Below are 20,345 nucleotides of genomic sequence, written 5' to 3'. Positions count from 1 at the left end.
AAACGACCAGAAAACTTACTGAGAGGTGTTGGGTTTGAAATTTGTAGAGTTTCAGGCGACAAAGTCGGCAGAATCTCAGCCTTAAATCCGAGAAGATGATACAACAATTATTCTACTGGTTGAACGGGGACTAAACTGTCTGATGGCTGAACGGAAAGAGGTCTGGTCGGAAATAGATCGACACGGAAGTGAACTAATCGCCAGAGAAGCTCGTTGGCAAATTGGGACATGTAAAGCTCTCTTTTCTGCTTAAAATATATAGAATGTGTAAAGTTTGAAATGAGACTATCGAGGTATTTATAGGGCAGATATCCATTATTTGATCCAACGATCCACAATGGGGATCCCAAGAGTTTCCCCATCCAACGGTCTCGGATGGTGCAGAGGCTTTAATTGCCCTAGCTAAATATTAAATCGTGGATTCGTCAATCCACGATCTGCACCTGCCTCATCCAACGGTCCATGTCAAAACTCTCAAGGCTATCCCCAGCCTACGGTCCCAAATGGTGCAGAAGCATTGAACAGCCTGCTCGAGTACCCAATAGACTTTTTCATACAGATGGGACTTCTCGAGAATTGCGTTGACACCCATCGATCACTTGGGTCATCAAAAGATTCTTTCCAGATCTTTAGGGCGCGAGGGGCACAAATGCACCATCAACCCAAAGATACGTGTGTGAAACATTGTGAATCTGAAAGGACGGGGATTACCCAAGTGGCCCCCAAGTAAATGAACCCGACTTTTGGAAAACGAACCAGGATACTTGGATTTGATCCAGGAGAGTAAGGCAAGTCTCCACCATGCAAACACAGATGAAGACTTGGGGCGTAAATGTTATCCCTGTTTTCCCCTGGGACAAGTGGCATGACGCAATGGGTCTGTGGGCCCCCTTAAAGAGATCCGGGCCCATCCTGAGCCCGATGAACAGGGAAGAAGAAAGCCCTGATAGCCCAATCGTCAATGAGCCCAACAACGTTTGGAAGGCGCGACCATAACAAGGGAACCAAGACCAAGATGCGGGCCCAACTCATCTTCCCAGTCCCAACCTACTCGTATCCTTAGAGATGCCAATAAAGGTGGCAGACTCACTAGTTTGGGAGTAGACCTTGTCAAGAATGAACCCGAGTCCTGGTGAACGAACCAAGACTTCGGTAAGTAAACCGAGACATTAGTAAAGGAACCTGGACCACACGTCTAGATAAGGCAAGTTTGATCTTCCCTGATGCTAACATGTCCCCAAGAAACATGGAAGTTGGTCTCTTCAACTAACCTGCAGAAGAGGTTACGCATGGAATGTACGCTATTCCTGGGAAATAGTATCGCCACTACTCTAACAGATCCTGTCCCCAAGATCCCCTTAGAAGCCCACGTAGACCAATCTGAAATTACGTAGTATTGGCAGCTGTAAGGCTTGACTTTGTCCAAGCCGGCCCAATGGGCCCTGATTACTATGTTTTATTGAGCAACATTCTTTGTATTATAACTCCATTAGCGAGCAAACCATGATTACATTTGTATTGGGCCAGGATTAGTGCGGCCCAAGCCCATTGCACCTGACTGCCTATAAATAGGACTAGTTGTGCACTGTAGCGGGGATCCCAGATTTTCTCTTGTAAGCAATTACTTTGCTAAAACTTGCAAAAAACTCCATTGTCAAAAACTTCCTTAAATCTAATACAATAGACTCGTGGACTAAGGCTTATTAACGCCTCAACCACGCAAAAAATCTGTTTGTTTATCTTTGATCATTTCTTTCTAGCTCTTATTTCTTAATATATTTCTAGTTTCCGAAAAACTCGGTAAACAGGTATAAACCCAAAAAATATATTTAATATGATAAACTTTTTAAATATAAATAATATTTTTTTAATAAAAATTAAGATTATGTAATTATTATAATGATATTTTATAATATTTAAATTTATAATAATATAAGTTTTAAATATTTAGTACTATCTTAAATATTATTATAATAATAATATATTATAATATTTGAATTCATTAAAAAAATAAGATTATATACTATTATTATCATAATAAGATTTTATAACATTTAAATTTATATTAATATAATTATTAAATATCTAGTCTTGTATTATATATTATAATAATAATATTTTATAATATTTGAATTTGAATTTATATTAATATAATTATTATATATGTAGTTTTATATTAAATATTATTATAATAGTGATATTTTATAATATTTAAATTTATATTAATATAATTAATAAATATATATTTTTTAATTAATTTTAAAGATATATTCCGTTAAATTAACAAAACAAACCATTAAAATTAATAATTTTTATGATCTACTCACTTTTTATCTAATATAAATATATATATATATTTATATGCCCCATATGTATATATAAACGTGCGTGTGCGTTTTGTATATATATTTATACAATGTGGTTGTATTTTATATACATAATTGTGCATTTCTTATTTAGGTATTTTTTAAATTAAAATGATTTTTTTTATATTTTGTTTTGTTATTACAATAGTTTTAGAATGAATATGTTTATATTTTCTTTTGTTTAACCTGTACTTTAGTTTGTTTTATAATTTTGAATTAATTTAAAATAGAGTATAATCATATAATATAATATTATTTTACATCATATATGTATAAATATTAATATATATATAGAAATATTATTAAAAGTGTGAAAAAATATTTAAAATGAATAAAAAATATTAAAGTAGAGGTTTTATAATGTAAAATAGAAATATAATACCTCACCTAGTACGAGTGCTCTTACTTGTTCAAATTTTCATAATCACTTAAGAGCTATTTTAAATGTACCGCATATAGTACAAAGTTTATATATTCAAATTTAAAATAATTAAAATATTGGCACAAAATAGACAAGAAGCACAAACACATTCAAGGTCGAACACAACACGACACAATAAATAATCATATTTAGGTCAGCATGATGTGATATTAATTGCGCATCAGCTTCATATAACAAGAAATACGAATATGCATTGAAATTAAATATGTTTGGATTAACATGACATAAAGTATGACTAAATAAATGAAATTAAGTATGATTGAGTCAGGATATAGTGACACAATTATTAAGTGTTGGATTGGTTTACTAATTGGGAAATGATTTTGCTAATTCAAAAATATATATTAAACATGTGCAACCCACTAAAATGTTAGTTGTCTGTTCCAAAAAGAACATTGTTATGGTACCATATGTGAGGAATATAGAGTGATTGCTGCAATTTAATATGAGGTTGTATAATAGAAGAATATTAAATTGCACCATTTATTGTTTGTTGCATAACGTAGTACTTGACAACTTAAGGTACCATATAGTACCACTTCTTTTAAAAATATACTAAAAACTAATTTATAAGCATACAATCTATTTACTTACCTTAAAATGAAAACATAATAATCCCGATCCGTTTTTCCCCCCTAACCCATTACGTTAGCACTTAACAAACTTAACTGAGACAAACATAATTTAAAAAATCAGAAAACGCCTATCACCTTTTTAATTTATTAGGAAAACAACAATCAATCCTTTTTTTTAATTCATCACAAATTAAAATTCATGATATACATTATAGTCCTAAACATTAATGATCTCGTTTCTATTTACATTAATTCCCAACTTGACACAGCCTAACAGAAAAATACTTTGGTGACTTTACAACTTATCCTTACTTGGTCATAGTACATCTTCGATATACCCAATTTTATTTTTTAATGAACGTTTTCAAATTTTAATATTTCCTACTATAATTTGAAAACTATTTTTCAAGTAGAAACCAATGAATTGCCAAGTTGACAGACACTGACACCTATATATATGGGACAATTAATAGGCAGAGATCACCAGCTCCTACAAAGAAAGAACATAGGTTTTGCACCTACATTCTTTCATACTCTCTGATTATTGTTTCACTTTACACATATTCTAATGGAGCTCAACATTGTCTCAAGAGAAATAATTAAACCATCTTCACAAACTCTCCATCTGAAACCTTACAACCTCTGCCTTTTCGATCAGCTCATCCCTGATACTTTTGTCTCTGTCATTCTCTTCTACCCAGTGCATGATCCCACAGTCATTGACCACTCCGAAGCCATAACCCAACTGAAGAAATCCTTGTCAAAGGCACTCATCTTGTACTATCCACTTTCTGGGAGAACCAAACATAATCTATACGTAGATGATTTCTGTTCTGGTGTTATTTTCTTAGAAGCCAGAGTCAAGTGTAAAATGTACGAGTTCTTCCAAAGAAAAAACGAGTCTCAGAACCAGCTAGTCCCTTTTCAACCCTTTTGCCGAGAAAAAACGGGTGATGTTCCCCCGATCGCCTTCCAAGTGAACGTTTTCTCTTGTGGTGGGATTGCACTCGGCATTTCCTTGTGCCACAAGAATGCCGACGCTGCAACCCTAAGCCATTTTCTCAAAACATGGGCAGCTTTCTCTACCGGCTCTCCTGAGAAAATAATAAAGCCCGATCTCTCTTCTCCGGCCATTCTCTTTCCTCCGCAAACAAATGATTTTCTCAACAAGTCCACATCTCTGATGGATCGTTTATGGTTCAGTGAAGGAGATTATGTTACAAAGAAATATGTTTTTCGTGCTAAGTCCATAGAAACTCTTAAAGAAAGAGCGAAAAGCAAACGCGTTCCAACCCCATCCCGCAACGAGGCAATCTCGTGTTTGATATGGAAACATGCAATGGCAGCTTCATGGGCAGCGTCTGGCTCCCCTAAGCCGTCGGTGGCGGGCCAAGCAGTGAACATGCGGCCGCGAATGAAGTCCGTCCACGGAGATAATTCGCTGGACAACGCCCTCGGAAACTTCTTCTGGTGGGCACTGGCGGCTTTTGATCCTGATGATTATAACGTTGAGAGTAGCAGTGATGTGGAGCTAAGTGAATTGGTGGTGCAGATGAAGGGTGCAACGTCAGACTTCTTCAATGGAGATTTTATTTCTGAAGTGATGACCGGCAACAAAGAGGGACTGACTGAGATTATGAACCAGCTAGAGTATATGTGCTCCATCGAGTTGGCAGAGCCTGACTTCATTATGTTCACGAGTTGGAAAGGTTATTACAACGAGGTTGATTTTGGCTTTGGGAAACCATTCAGTGTAGGAACCATAGGAAAGGTTGGCCCTGCGTTTAGAAATTTGGTGATATTGGTTGATGCTGATGATCAGTGGGGTAAAGGCTCAGTCGAGACATTTATTACCTTGCAACGTAAAGAAATGGCTCTCCTGGAGAGTGACGACACTTTCAGGTTTTACCTCTGAAAATTCTATGTTAAATAAACATAGTATTAGCTAATAAAAAGGTAACTACGTTAGGTATATCACTGAACGCATATAGTGTTTAATGGTGCGTAACGTACGTGTGTGTGTCAGTGTATCTATTTCTCTGATCAATATTGTGTAATTGTGTTTCGTTTACCTGCAATAATTTAAATCCAGTTAATTAGTACTGGCCTTGATAGAGTGTTTTTGTTTTTAAGTGTTCAATAATATATAACTTTGTGTTTATTAATTGTAAGCAGTTTCCTTAATTAAAGTATATACTACTACTGTCACATCATAAATTGAATGTGACTTTATGATTTCCTGAAGCAAATTAGTATATTATATATAATATTAACTTATATTAAAAATTGAAGACAATGATATTTTCCATGAAACATAACAAAGAAGATTCAATAAACCGAATGATAAGAAGCTTACGAAGCTATAGCGCTATACGAACTAGCTCAAGCTCAACAAACTAACACTTAATGCAGAGATATGGTTATGCTCATTTACTTACCCCGTTTGGGTTAAAAAACTACTCTTTAGATTGTTCTTTGGATTGAGGATATTCCACTTTGTGCTTCTGCAGCTGTTTATGTAGAATTGCCTTCTCTTTGCAACTTCTTCGTTCAATAAAAGTTTCCTTTCTCAAAGGAAATAAAAAAAAAAAACTAACACAATAAACAGGGGTGTTTATTAGATGTAATAAAGCTCTCTAAATGATTTACTATTTTTTCTATTAAATAATTTCCAGCCATATATGTTCTGTTGAGATATAAATAAATTATTCCAACCATGTTCTGATATTCACTCATTTTGATCAAAGAACGAACTCATGATTTAGTTTTTTTTTTTTTTTTTTGTGGTATAAAAAGGTGGCTAATATATATTTGTAGAAGTTATGAGTAAGTGAGACTCCCCTCTCGTATAATTAGAGTGTGTCCAACATTAATTAAATTTGAAGATATCAACTAATATATAAGATTATTAGTTTTGAGATGGAAGATCAACTAAGCATGAGTATAACAAATTGCACAGACAAATTTTTAATGAAAATATGCTAAACACAGACTTAACTACTATAAATTCAACACTTGAAACTCAATAATGATAATAATATCATAAATTATATACAAAATTAGCTATAGCAAGATTATTCTTTTCAAATAAATTTTTTTTTGAAAAGAATTCTAAAATATTCACTTTGAGCACTAAAACACAAACACAAATATACATAGAGAAACATCTCAATTTTTAATGAAACTCACTAATTATATACAAATCATAATAATGTCATAAATCAAAGAAAATAAATCTTCAAATCTCGACTCTTAATTTGCTCCAATAATACATATGTAACTAGATTTGTTGCACTTAAATACCTATGTAAAAAATTTGTGGCAATAATGCCTACAGTTACGAAATTGGTACAGTCGTTGGTCTCTGACCGTTAAGTCTAACTAGGGACCTACGTGGCACCCACGTGGATGCACTTGATTTGCCCATTTTTTTAAAAAATTATTAAATATTATAAAAAAACTATTTAAAAAATTCTAATATTAAATTTGAAATTAAATCTAATTAATTTAAAATAATAATAAAGCAATTAAAAGTTTAGTGTAAAACAAAACAAGAAAAATCGATTAAACTAAAAAAAAAATCATCTTCAACCTCTCGGCTCCATCTCCCTAGACCTCATCTCCACAAAGCTTCGACCTCCCCTTTCTTCTTGCCCAATATCCATCCTTTCTTCTTCTCTTTCCTGAATATACACAACCCCTTTCTTCTTCTCTTTCCCGAATATCCACCCTTTTTTCCCCTCTTCTTCCCAAATACCCAGTCATTCGACCTCCCCCGACGTCGAACGACATCGACCCAACCTACCCTGTCATTCGACCTCCCCCGACGTCAACCTAACCCACCCAGCCTAGGCAAGCTTCTGGATGAAGGCAGCAATCTTCGAGTCAAATTTCTGGAAAAATTTATGGGCAAAGTCCTTGTATGAGGTTGCTGGTATGAAAGCAGCGATTCAAGTCAAATTTCTGGACAAAGTCTTCTATTGAAGATGACATTGATGATTTCAGGTCTGGTTTATTTGGGTATGGATGCATGTCGATTTGAACAAAAATTATCTAGTTTATTTTGTTCTTTGCACAAACACTAATCTAGTTTATTTTGAATGAACACAAGTTTGAGAAAAAAAAGACACAAATCTGGGTTTTGTATTTTGATGGAATTTTTTGGGTTTGAGTTCGTGCTTTGGTGTTCATGCCTACAATTTCATCATTTTTTAATTTTTCTTAGATGCTATATGTTAAATTTTAGATTTTTTATTTTTTTTAATTGATTTTAATTAATTTATTGAATTCTTTACTATTTAAAATTAATTATTAAAAATTTATTAATTTAAAAAAAAATAGACAAATCAGGTGCAGCCACGTGGGTGCCACGTATGTCCCTGATTAAACTTAACGGTTAGGGACCAACAACTACATCAAATTCGTAACGGTAAGCATTATTGTCGCCAAAATTTTTTTATAGGCATTCAAGTGCAATAAATTTAACTACATAAATATTATTACAACAAATTTCCCTTTAAAATATAAACACTGATATACATAGAGGAACAACAAAAGTTGATCACAGAAGTAAATATTGTAAAAAAAAATTAAATCTTTATTGTATCTCCATTTATTCTAGTGTCAACTATCCAGTGTATTTTTTTTACTTGTGTATTGAATCTGCCTTATTATAATGAACTACTTGTCCTAAAAAATTAATGAAGTTTCATGTATTTGAATTTATATATTTATTTATTAGAAAAAAAGGGTAAATAAATATTCGCGTAACTATTTTTTTCAATCAACTTTAATGAAATCTTACAAATATTTAATGGAACATACTTTTAAAATTAATTAAAAAAATATAGTGGACTAGATATTTAATAATTATATTAATATAAATTTAAATATTATAAAATATATTTATTACTTGTATTAATATAAATTTAAAGTTTATAAAATATTATTATCATAATAATATTTAATACATAATCCTAATTTTTATTTTATATCATTCATATTTTCTTAAAATATAACTTAACCTAACTTATATATATTCATAGTAAATAGTAAAAAATATTATAAATACATTATATATAGATACATATCCTGTGCATATAAAGAGTGTGCTGTATGTAACTACTTTAGAAAATAGAATAACGTTAATTTTCTATCAAGAATAAATTAGTTTTTTCTCCAATCATTGAGTTGTGTTTTGAAGAATAACATGTTCGAATGTTTTGTACATTGAATAAAGAATAGTAAGGAATTTGTGATTTAAAAAGTTATCATATTATATATTTTTTTAAATTATAAACAATATTTTAAATAATTTTAAAAAAATATATATATTTATATTATTCTATTATAATATATGACATCCTTTATTTATTTAAAATTTATATGACAATTAAAAAAAACATAATAAAAATAAATCAATACATTTTCTAAATAAAATAAAACAATTGTGTATTGCATATTGTTTTCACTTAATATATATATGAGTAATAATATGTCAATACATATTTTATACCAAAACATTAAACATACTTATGTGACAATATTTTCCAACCAATCATATTGATGAAAGATGTGTACCACTAAATTAAAAAGCCTTGGCACATGGGTGTGGGTAATGTTTGGTGTAAAAAGTGTGCATGTATTAGTGGTGTGTATATATATGTGTGATAAAATTACAAAATTAAATTATTAATTATCAAATTTAAATAATTTATCACATATTCATGCTTTGGATATATATTGAAATACTAAAATTGGACAAAAGAAAATCTTGATTCCATCTGTATATATTTACATGTCACCGACTAATAAAAATATGACTCAAATGATACTTTATATATTTAGTAAATATGATATTTTTATTGAATTAATTGTCTATTTTATTAGGTACGAACATGAAAGATATTTCAAAAAATGAGAGTAAATTTGAGTCAATTCTTTTTATTTTTCATTTAATGGCATCTAATTCGGTACACCTAAAAAGTCTATTTCAATATCAAGCCAGTCTGGAAAACAGTCTCGACTTCCAAGGCGCAGTCTACTTCTCAAAATATATGGTGTTTCCCATTACATGTTAAGGTAGGTCTAAATATTAAGAGAGTCAGTATTTAGTGGTCCTTGCAGTAACACATTAGTTAGTATTATTTTATAATATTTATTAAATTTAAATATATAAGATTTGATATTCAATTATAATAATAATAATAATAATAATAATAATAATACGATATCTCATTATAATATATTCCCTAACAATTCTAAAATACTTAATTAATTATGTAGCATCCGTTGCTTTCAAATTGAAATATTCTGTAATGCCTTTCTGTTACTATGTCTCACTTATATATAAATGTCACAATCACACCCTTGTATTGATTAACAAATTTAAGTTAGATGGGAATATTGATCACAAAATTATATTAAGGTCATGTCAGGTCATGTCAACGATGGCGACGTTGGAAAAAAATATTGGTGTTGTTTAGTAATACTTAAAAAAATAATTTTTTATTTAATTAATTAAAAATTTAACAATTAAACATAAAATGTGTTTGGTATCTTTATTTTTTTTTATTATTTTTTAAAATTTTAATTAAAATTTTAAAAATAGAATTTTTTCACAAAAAAATTATTTTAAACAGTTTTCAATTTTTTTTTCTTTTCTTCAAATCAACACATCATATTGTTAAACAAAAAATAAAAATAAAATTTATCAAACGCGTTTATTATTTTTTATTTTTAAAAACAAAAAACAAAAATAGTTACCAAACATATTTTTATTTTTTAAAAATAAAGAAACAAAAATAAAATATTATTTCCATTTTTGTGTTTAAAAAATTCAAAAACAAAAATTTTACCAAACGACCTCATTAAATGTTATATTTTATTAAATTAGTACAAATATAATTAAGAAAAAATATATATAATAAAGTTGTTAATAATAGACAAAGTTACCAAACTAATTATAGAATATTTGATATTATGTTTACTAGGGGAACCCACGTAAACAATAAAACGTTGTTGGCACTAGCGTTTTTGATGCTTTAAGAACAAGATATTTTTTTATACTTCCTCCATACAACTCTAATCATACTTATTATTTTTAGCCAAATTTTTGGTAAAAGTTAGGGAGCCATTATTATTAACTTAATTTACTCCAATCATAATTCATATTTTAGTTAAGATTAATTAATTTAATGATATTTAATTTACAAATTAAAATTAAATATCTACAACATGAATATAAAGAGTGTAAGAAAAGGACCATGTATATGCGCCTAACGCGCCATGAGAATAAAAAACCCCTAAGGAACAGGTACATACTAACCTATGACCCTACCCTCGTATAAAAGATAAAAGAGACACGTATCACTGGGGGATGAAGGTATACATGGGTGCGTATATGTGAATCCCCAGATGTGCAAGGACAGGCTTTTAGGCGTGTGAAGAAGGATTGAACGATAAACAAGAGCGGACATTTGGCAACGAGAGAACACATTGTTACCCTACAATGCAAACATGGTATGAGGAAGAATAAGTAAAAAATAAATAAAAAAAAGGGAGATGAATATGATGAAAAGCGAGCAAAAATTACCTTGAAGATGCCTCTATGAGGGATAGAACCTTGGAGCTCTTAGAAATAGCTTAAAGGAGATACCACTAGGCTAAGCAAGTTTCGGTGTGAATAGATGAATCCAAGTCTTGGGGTATTTATAAGGAAAGTCAAGACTTCTTAGCCATTGGATCAAATCTAGATGAATGGTAGAGATCAAGAGTCTCAGCAACCTTGGTATCCCCACTTAGAAACGGTTGGCCCTCATTCCATCTTAAGGACACACTTGGATCACCACAAAAGTTAGTTGGTTTTTGTGTTTCTTTATGAATTACAAAGAAACACACCACCAAGGTCCATTTTGTGTTTCCTCATTCACCACAAGATCTCATTCAAAATGTGAGCCTTCCAAACCTCTTAAAATAAAACAAAGCTCAAATGTCATTCATATCACACAAAGAGCATTGGAAGAAGTATTCAAGAACACTTAAAAGTATACTTATAGACTCGGGGGCAAGTGTGAATATGGAATAATTTTCCTTAAAGCATCCCTCGGTGAAAGTGCGAAGACGCTAGGCACACATCTTCCTCGGCCAAGGGCCTCGCGCATCTCATTCGGACTTCTTGTGCGAAGACGCTAGGCGCGCATCTCCTTTGGCCAAGGGCCTCTCTGCCCAATCCCTGTGCGCATGCCCTCGGACTTCTCGCATGAAGGCGCTAGGCGTGCATCTCCCTCGGCCAAGGGCCTCGCATAGCGAGGCCTAATCCTCATGCGCATGCCTTCAGGCTTCTCGAGCGAAGATGCTAGGCACACGTCTCCCTTGGCCAAGGGCCCCACATAGCAAGGCCTAATCCTCGTGCGCATGCCTTTGGACTCCGCATGTGAAGACGCTTAGGCAGACGCATAGATGTGCCACCCCCCTCTGACAAGGGCCTCGCATAGCGAGGCATATGCGTTTTACACCCTCGCATCTTGACCTCTCACAACATGATTTCCCACACTAAGCAAAATATAAGGAAGCTTGGAGAGAATTTATATCTTGGAAATGATAGAAGGACCATCAGGTACATGGTACGTATATGAGTACAGGGTGTACAACCCTGAGGATGACAGAGGCATGACCCTGACATCCGTGTTCGACAAGTTGTAGTGGTACGAACCTGTGCAAAGAGTGGAGGCACTACCTGAGCACCCCCAACCATGTACCAGATCCGACACCACAACGTCTTGCACCACGACCCTGACAATGTACCTGCGTACGTTCTTGTCCCCTGGGACCACCATGTATCAAGGGTCATTAGAGCCCAACTATAAATAGACTCCCACCCTTCAGACTAGGGGGTTGGAAAATTCTTTCTATGCTCAAACAATTAAGGAATATACAACTTTTGCTCCATTGTAGTTCTGCATCTTTCTCCTTCAAGTCATTTCTATCTTATTTCTACATAGTTTTTGCAATACACTTTGAGTTTTCCGATCCTATATCGTTGACGAGTTCTCATCATCAACAATAGTTATCACAAAAAAACCCAAAACACAAACACAACATGTAAAGAACCTGTATATATACGGTCATCACAAAAAATGAAGAGCCTATCATAGTCGCTCTTATAAAATATGTCCAATAAAAAAAATATATACAAGTATCTGGTGGTGTGGAAGCCAGTCAAGGTCGCACATTCTGATACCACAAGTTTTCGTCCATTTATTCCTGAACAACTCTATATTTTCATCGCAAATGGTTTCCAATGGATAGCCGGGAATCTAATGCTCAATATGATTGCTAGTATACACACCATAATCTCCACTATAAAAAACATATAAACATTAAATACAGTACTATAATAAATCTCCTTAGAAACTGATACAGTATAAAGATGATGTTATTTACCTTCTCTTGGACTGAGTGAGCTCGTGTCGCTATAGGCTGCGCCATATGAACTGATGTGGCTTCTTTCCTGATGCATGAATCTTCAACATTAAGCTATCCTAGAACAGTTTACTTTGCAGCAATAGAGAAGGAAACAACATGCACCATGGCTTCATAATTTCCTCCATCTGTGTGTCACTAATCACCGAGATGTCTGAATCATATATGGTGAATGTCCAACTAGAAATAGAAGCCTCAATGGCAAACCATTGAGACTGCTGATAGTTCTGGCACAAATATACATTTTGAACTCCTGACCAAGGCGCTAGAAACTGTTGCTCGAGACCGGTCACCATGGACATGACATCAGCATCCCAAAGGTACCTTTCTTTGTTAGTATTATTCTTGTACTGATCATATCTGGTAGGTATCACTTATGAGAACATCACGTTCATCACAACAGCACTTTGGCGATATGTCTTCGGGGATAAGTGGCGACACCTACGAAGCATGTGTTGTGCCGAATCAATATGCTACAACGAGAAGACAAAAGAAAAAGTTAGCAAAAATTAACATAAATAGCTTAAATGTAGTTTGAAAAGCATGCATCGAGCCCCTATCAAACCTTATCGAGCTCATATCTAGCCAGTTCACACATTTAACCTCAAAACCTACCTTGCTCCCTCATTGAGCCCCTATCGAGCTCATACAACCCTACATCAATCTCATATCGAGCCTCTATCGAACCATATCGAGCCATGTCGAGCTCATATCTAGCTAGTTCACACATTTAACCTCAAAATCCACCTTGTTCCCCCATCGAGCCCCTATCAAGCTCATATTGAGCTAATACAACCCCATCGAGGCTCATATCGAGCCCCTATCGAGCCATATCATGGCAGTCAAACACAAAACTTACAATTTTTAAAATAGGATAAAATTTGTTAACATTTTAAATAAATAGCTTACCCCATCATCGAGCCACGACCGGGGTGTCTTCCACGTTAGAAACCATATTGGATCGTGACACCCTATCTTCACATCCCTTAGAGTCTTGTTGGGGATGTCTCCAAGCATGCAGAGTGTCCCATACTGTTTAACATCTGACTTCTTTAGAGGGTCGAGCACTAATGCCTCCTCTGTATCTCCAACTGCATCAGTGCGAGGTCTCTTCCTCGTTGGATCAGTGTAGTCCTCAAACCATTCTCGGCTGCGTCTTCTCCTCTTAAATTGAACCTCATGCACCTCCTCGGGGTTGACAATAATGACTCCCGGAGTCGTAGCATCAGGTGTCACAACAATGGTGAGAGGAGTGGTTGGATCAAGTTCAAAGCCATCTAGAATATCCAGCGACTTTGAGTCTGAATCTTCCTGGAGTCCCTCAGTCATTCCTTAATAAATGTCAAGATCTGACTAACTGCGTCCATGATCACTGACTGGTTCTTCAGAAGGGTCTCTTGTCTACCCTTGACTCTCTCCAACTATTGCATCAACTCTTGATATCGGCCTCAGGGACAGCGGGGGCTGGGGCTGAGGTTGGGGCTACAGAAGGGGCAGTGGGAGGGGTGGGAACCTTCTTCGTCTCAGGGACAGCATCATAAAAAATCTTTGCTACTTGGGCAACTTGAGAAACTATCCCAGCCACTTTCTCAAAATCCATGGCCTCCTTGTCCTCCCCATCAAACTCCTCAGGATCCTGTCCAAGCCCGGGATACAGGGGAACATCTCCTAGAGTCAAAGAGTTGTAATAATCAACCTTTGATGGTCGGGGCTTCAACAACGGAAGGAAGATCGACTACAAACAACATAAAGCATTGATTTAACTAAAAAAATCATAGAAGATAAACATATAGCTAAACATAACTACTTAACGTCAATCAAATATAACTTACAGTGCTCTTTGGTAACATTGACGATATGACAGACTTGGTAAAATCCTTATTCTTCCAATGCAACCAACTAAGCATCCTTGGGACCATATTTCTTGAGCTCACAACAAACTCTGTTGCAAGCAGCTGAATGGCCTCATACGCCCAATACTGTAACGCCGGGGCATAACCATAAAAAGTGTACTTCGACTCTTGTTGCACCTTCACACCCTTCTTCTTTTCATAGTTAGACTTTTAACGCTACATGTCCTTCTTACAAGAATTTAAAAGTCTCTTATAAGAGAACTTCCCCCATGGATAGCTGAAGAAGTAGTTTATGTCCTCAACCATCTTCAGTATATCTCGCCATATATTCAACTTTCCCTCTATGGCATTTAGAACCCCATTAACCTACAAACAGAGACCCAACTTGTACGCATCTTCAACCACAATACAAGTTTTGAAAGCATTCTCCAACTGTAGGAGCTTTACTTTCTCAGCATCATTGAAATACTCATTTATCAAGCGATCACTGATCAGACGTTCATCCAACTCTGCTTGTGACGGTGCAGAACTGAAATTCAACCCCGTCACCAGAGCAAACTCTCCCACCCCGAATCTACAAGACTTTGAGCCCAAAAAGAAATGCACCTCATCTTCTTTTTGACTTGCTATTTTCCTCAACATCAGCTCGTGTACCAAAACTCCTGAGAAATGAAACTCTGAAGCCAAGAAGAATTCCTTGAAAGGGGATTCCTTAGCCGAGCTCCACAAACCTTTTCTTAATATCAACCAAAGTCCTACCACCCCTATATGTGACTCGGCCAGGAAAGTGATCTTGCAACGGAACAAGCAACTTCTGCATCTACATATGAAAACAATTGGTAAGAAAACAAAATGTAAAACAAAATTGGTCAAAAATTAAAAAAAAAAGTCATAAGAAAACTAAAGTAAACACTTCCATCGAGCTGTTATCGAACCATCATCGAGCAACAACAAAACTCTATCGAGTCGCCATCGAGCTCTATCGAGTAAGTATCAAGCTATATCAAAATATGTCTTAACAATGGACTATCGAGCATGCATCGAGCTCATATCGAGCATAACCGTTTGCTATCAAGCTATCATCAATCACTATAGAGCCAAAATGCCTCACTCATATCGAGCCACCATCGAGCTCTATTGAGTCACTATCGAGCTATATGCATCGAGCTCATGTTGAGCCTATCAACCAACAAATATCAACCCCATCGAGAAAACCCCAGTCCTCATCGAGCCTAACCGATTTCTATCGAGCTAGTGCTATCAAGCTAACATCGAGCGTATATCGAACTCTCAAGTTCTAATGCATCACTCATATCGAGCCACTATCGAGCATTATCGATCTTATAATTTTTCAGTTTCTATACTATTTTCGAGCACCCATCGAGCACTCATCGAACCTATCGAGCCTAAATCAGAAAACCCAGAAAAAAAACACCCAGAACTCAGATCGACACCCACCCCATACATTCTCAAATCTTCCCCAAAATATAAAGGAAAACATGCATTTAAGCTGAAAAATAATTTTCGATTCAAGTTTGTACCTCTCAGAGATCTATGGTTTGTGAAACTTGAGTTACTATATCTCTTTCCAGTCAACCGACTCCGTCGTCGAAGAGATGCTTCAGTGGTCGTCGGTCTGGGTGGGCATCGTCGCTTCGCGCGAGAGAGAGAGGGTCGAGGGGAGGGTTGGGGATTTGGGGGGTTTTCTTCTTCGGGTCCGGGAGAGATAGAGAGAGAGTGAGAGATTTTGGAGGAAAAGTTTTTGGAGGGAAAAAATGAGAGGGGTATTTTTAGTAATTGCTGAAAGTTTAGCATCAAATTGAAAAGATGAATAGGACTAGTATTTTTTTTGTAATAGGGATGCATAGAAAGTGGAATTTCCCTTTGTTTATGGGACTTGAAATGTATGTATTAGGGAGTTAGAGAGCAAAATGCCCAAACAATCACGAATGGTTATATGATGAGTTTGACTGAAAATATAATAAAGTTTGTATTTCGGAAAATACAAACTACTAAAAAGTTATTTATTTATAAATTGAATACATATAATTTTAAAAAAGTTATACTCACTGTGAGGGATATTAATATTCACATAAAATAAAAAAATATAAATATAAATATAAATATAGATGATGGTGTTTCTAGACTAAACAAAATTAAATAAAATGTATATTTGATTGGATCCTGGTGTGTCTACTCTAGGTCCTAGTCCTTGGCAACTGACCCAGTCATCTAGGCCTTGATCTTGAACTAAAGCCACAAGTTGATATAGATAATATGAGGATTAGGGTCTTTTTCCTTTTATTCTGATATTTTCTTTCTTTTTTTTTTTTTATTTTTAAATATGGACATTTTGAGTTTTCGCGCGCTAAAAGAGCTATTTTTTTTTTTTGGTCATAACAGATAATGTTGTTATTTAAACAAATATATATTTATTTCACATATATAATGAACACGATATTCGCACACGTATAGTGTACCTACAATACGAATACAAACCCTCAAAAACTTCCCACAAATGAGTTAGCTAGACGCTTTTCCCTGTCGAGAGGAGTACGTAGCCAATAGCCTACTGCCCAAGAGTCATATATAGTTGATGTCTGAGTGGGACTGTTTAACACTTAATGAATTTATAATGTGGTTATGTCTTTGTAGATCAAGCTTATCAACAACTTAATTAGATTTAATTTTAATAGATCCCAACAATTTTACTATAAATCATCCTTATCTACAATTAGATATATCACTTTATCTACAATTTAGATTGTATTTTACTTGGTGTATGAATTTCTTCTAGTTACTACTTAATCGTGTCAATTGTGTTGTATTTAATCGTAAGGTATATATTGCTTAAATAATATTTGATTTCAAAGACATCAAATTATACCTTTATAGTTTAAATACCCATTTACTTTCTTGTGGTTTCAATATAATACAAAATTTTAAAACAATATAAAATACCTATTTGAATAAATTTATGGTCAATATTATTTTTTTAATTAGTAAAATTAAACAATCTTTATTTAATTGAAATTATTTTTTATTTGAAAATATTATATAAAAATATGTGAAAAAATATGTTTATTCAAATAAATTAAAACAATAATAAATAATATTTTAAGTTTTAAAAATAAAATGTTATTATTAAAGTGTGTTAAATAAATTGTTTGTTAAAAATATAATTTCTTAAAATATAAATTTTTTATTTTTTATTTAAAATACTTAAGATTTGTTTACTGTACGTTTCATTCAAAAAGAAAAATAATATGCGATTTCATCTAAATAAAGTCTTAAATATTTTTATAAAATATTTTAAAATAAAAAATTAAGTTTACGTAAATAAATGGATGGTATTATTGTGTGACTAATTAATTTTGACAAAGACTTGGTTCAAGTAGGCATTTTGTATTACTAGCAAACAAAATGATGTAATAATTTGGTATTATATATTGAAATCATATGGATGTAAGTGAGTATTCAAATAAAATCTAATGATGTAATTTGGTATTTTTAAAATTACGAAGAAACTAGTATCTATTCCGTATTATATGTTTGTTTTTAACTTGATTTGATAAAGAAAATAAAATAAAAACGTACGGATCTCTCTTAAATAATTGGTTACAAACTACTACTAATCTTTGTGAACTATATATGAGTTAGTGAGAGGTGCATGTTATCAATTACGTATACCACTACTCTTAATTACAATTCCGTGGAAGTTTGGACGAGTGTTCTAGCTGCTATTTTATATCAAACCAACTCACCGATGAAGTCTATATATACCACATATTTAATAATATGTGAGATATTATAAGTATATCTTTCTATATGCGCTGATCAGTATTTTATCTCCTTTATAGTACATCAAATTTTAAAAATGGAGGTCAACATTGTCTCAAGAGAAATGATTAAACCATCTTCCTCAACTCATAATCTCAAGCCCTACAATCTCTGCCTTCTAGACCAGCTCATGCCACCAACTTACGTCCCTATAGTTCTCTTCTATCCAGTTAATAATATTCCTGATCCCAATTTCGACATCTCCAAAACCATAACCCAACTTAAGAAATCCTTGTCAGAGACACTCAACTTGTATTACCCTTATTCAGGAAGAACCAAGCATAATCTTTACACTGACGATTATTTCTCTGGTGTTCTGTTCTTGGAAGCCAGAGTCAAGTTTCCGATGTCTGAGTTCTTTGAGAGAAGCAAAGTTGATGACTTGTGCTACAACCAGCTTCTCCCTTTCCGGCCCTTATGCCGGGAAAACACGTTCGATGTTATCCCTATCGCTTTTCAAGTGAACACATTCTCTTGCGGTGGAATTGCACTCGGTATTTCCCTATGCCACAACAATTCTGACGCTACAATGCTAAGCAATTTCCTCAAATCTTGGGCTGCTTTCTCTAATGGTGACCTTGAGAAAGTAATAAACCCTAATCTTTGTGATGCGGCTATTCTCTTTCCCCAGAAAACAGACAACTTTCTCGAAAAATACACGTCTATGATGGATCGGTTATGGTTCAACGAAGGAGATTTCACTACAAGGAAATTCGTCTTTCGTACAGAAGCCATAGAAACTCTAAAGGAAAGAGCGAAAACCGAGCGAGTGCCAACCCCGTCACGCAACTTCGTGGTGTCCTGTTTCATTTGGAAGCACGCGACGGAGGCTTCTTGGGCGGTCTCGGGATCACCGAGGCCGTCGCTGGCTAGCCATGCAGTCAACATTCGGCCGCGAATGAAGGAAAGCTCGCTTGATGGTGCCACCGGAAACCTCTTCTGGTGGGCAATGGCGGTATTTGACCCTAACGATGGAAATGTTGAGAGTGCTAGTTCTACGGACGTGGAGTTGAGTGAACTGGTTGATAAGCTGAAGGAAGCCATGGATGGTTTCGAGGAAGATTTTATTTGTGAAGTGACGAAAGGCAATAAAGAGGGATCTTGTGAGGTTTTGAGCCAGCTGGAGCTTATGTCTTCGACGGAGGTAGAAAAGCCTGATGTTTTTGCTTTCTCGAACTGGAAAGGTTTCTTTAATGAGGTTGATTTTGGGTTTGGGAAGCCATACTCGATTGGAAGCGTGGGAAAAGTTGGCTCTGCGTGTAGGAATACGGTGATAATGGTTGATGCAGATCGATGGGGTAAAGGATCGGTTGAAGCTGTCATTACATTGGAAGACAAGAGAATGGCTTTTCTGGAATGTGATTCCAGTTTTTTAGCTTTTGCTTCTCCGATTTAATAATAAATAAATTTATGTAGTTATTAATAAGATCTGCCCTTGGCATGTACGTTTCATAAAATTAAAAAATTTCCAGTCTCTCCTGTTTTAGCCTTCAAATGCCATGTGCATGAACCAAATGATCAAGTAATAAAAGAGAGATATCAGGAAAAAATATGTTAAAAGGTGCTGGTAGAGCCTAAAATAACAAATTAATATATATGGGTCCTATATATATAATTAGAGACAAATTTTGAGAGATTGTATTTGATTGAAAACTCAGCTCAATGAGCTTTGTGCAATTCATTAGATATATAGCCATACGGCATTTACAATTCATGAGCAAATACAATATTCCAGTAACAACATGACACGTATACTAACAGAATTACACAAATAACAAGGCATAAC

General features: G+C 34.2%; 2 protein-coding genes and 1 long non-coding RNA gene across 3 annotated transcripts; 2 read left to right on the top strand and 1 right to left on the bottom strand.

The window, feature by feature from the left end:
* Positions 1-3,951: 3,951 nt before the first annotated feature.
* Positions 3,952-5,298, top strand: LOC133795679 (stemmadenine O-acetyltransferase-like). The gene has a single exon (XM_062233137.1). It carries the CDS (start codon positions 3,952-3,954, stop codon positions 5,296-5,298), a length of 1,347 nt encoding a protein of 448 aa, XP_062089121.1.
* Positions 5,299-10,546: 5,248 nt separating this feature from the next.
* Positions 10,547-11,069, bottom strand: LOC133793905 (uncharacterized). Its single transcript, XR_009875016.1, has 2 exons — positions 10,978-11,069; positions 10,547-10,888 (listed from the first exon to the last, which is right to left on the bottom strand). It is a non-coding gene; the product is annotated as an uncharacterized LOC133793905 (long non-coding RNA).
* A 6,993-nt stretch (positions 11,070-18,062) lies between these two features.
* Positions 18,063-20,037, top strand: LOC133795678 (stemmadenine O-acetyltransferase-like). The gene is made up of 2 exons (XM_062233136.1): positions 18,063-18,069; positions 18,580-20,037. Exons 1-2 carry the CDS (start codon positions 18,063-18,065, stop codon positions 19,953-19,955), a joined length of 1,383 nt encoding a protein of 460 aa, XP_062089120.1. The 3' UTR covers positions 19,956-20,037.
* Positions 20,038-20,345: the final 308 nt, after the last annotated feature.

Source organism: Humulus lupulus, chromosome 8 (genome assembly GCF_963169125.1).
Source record: "Humulus lupulus chromosome 8, drHumLupu1.1, whole genome shotgun sequence".
NCBI lineage: Eukaryota > Viridiplantae > Streptophyta > Magnoliopsida > Rosales > Cannabaceae > Humulus > Humulus lupulus.
Note: the sequence above shows the minus strand (reverse complement) of the source record. Positions and strands in the feature narration are given on the sequence as shown.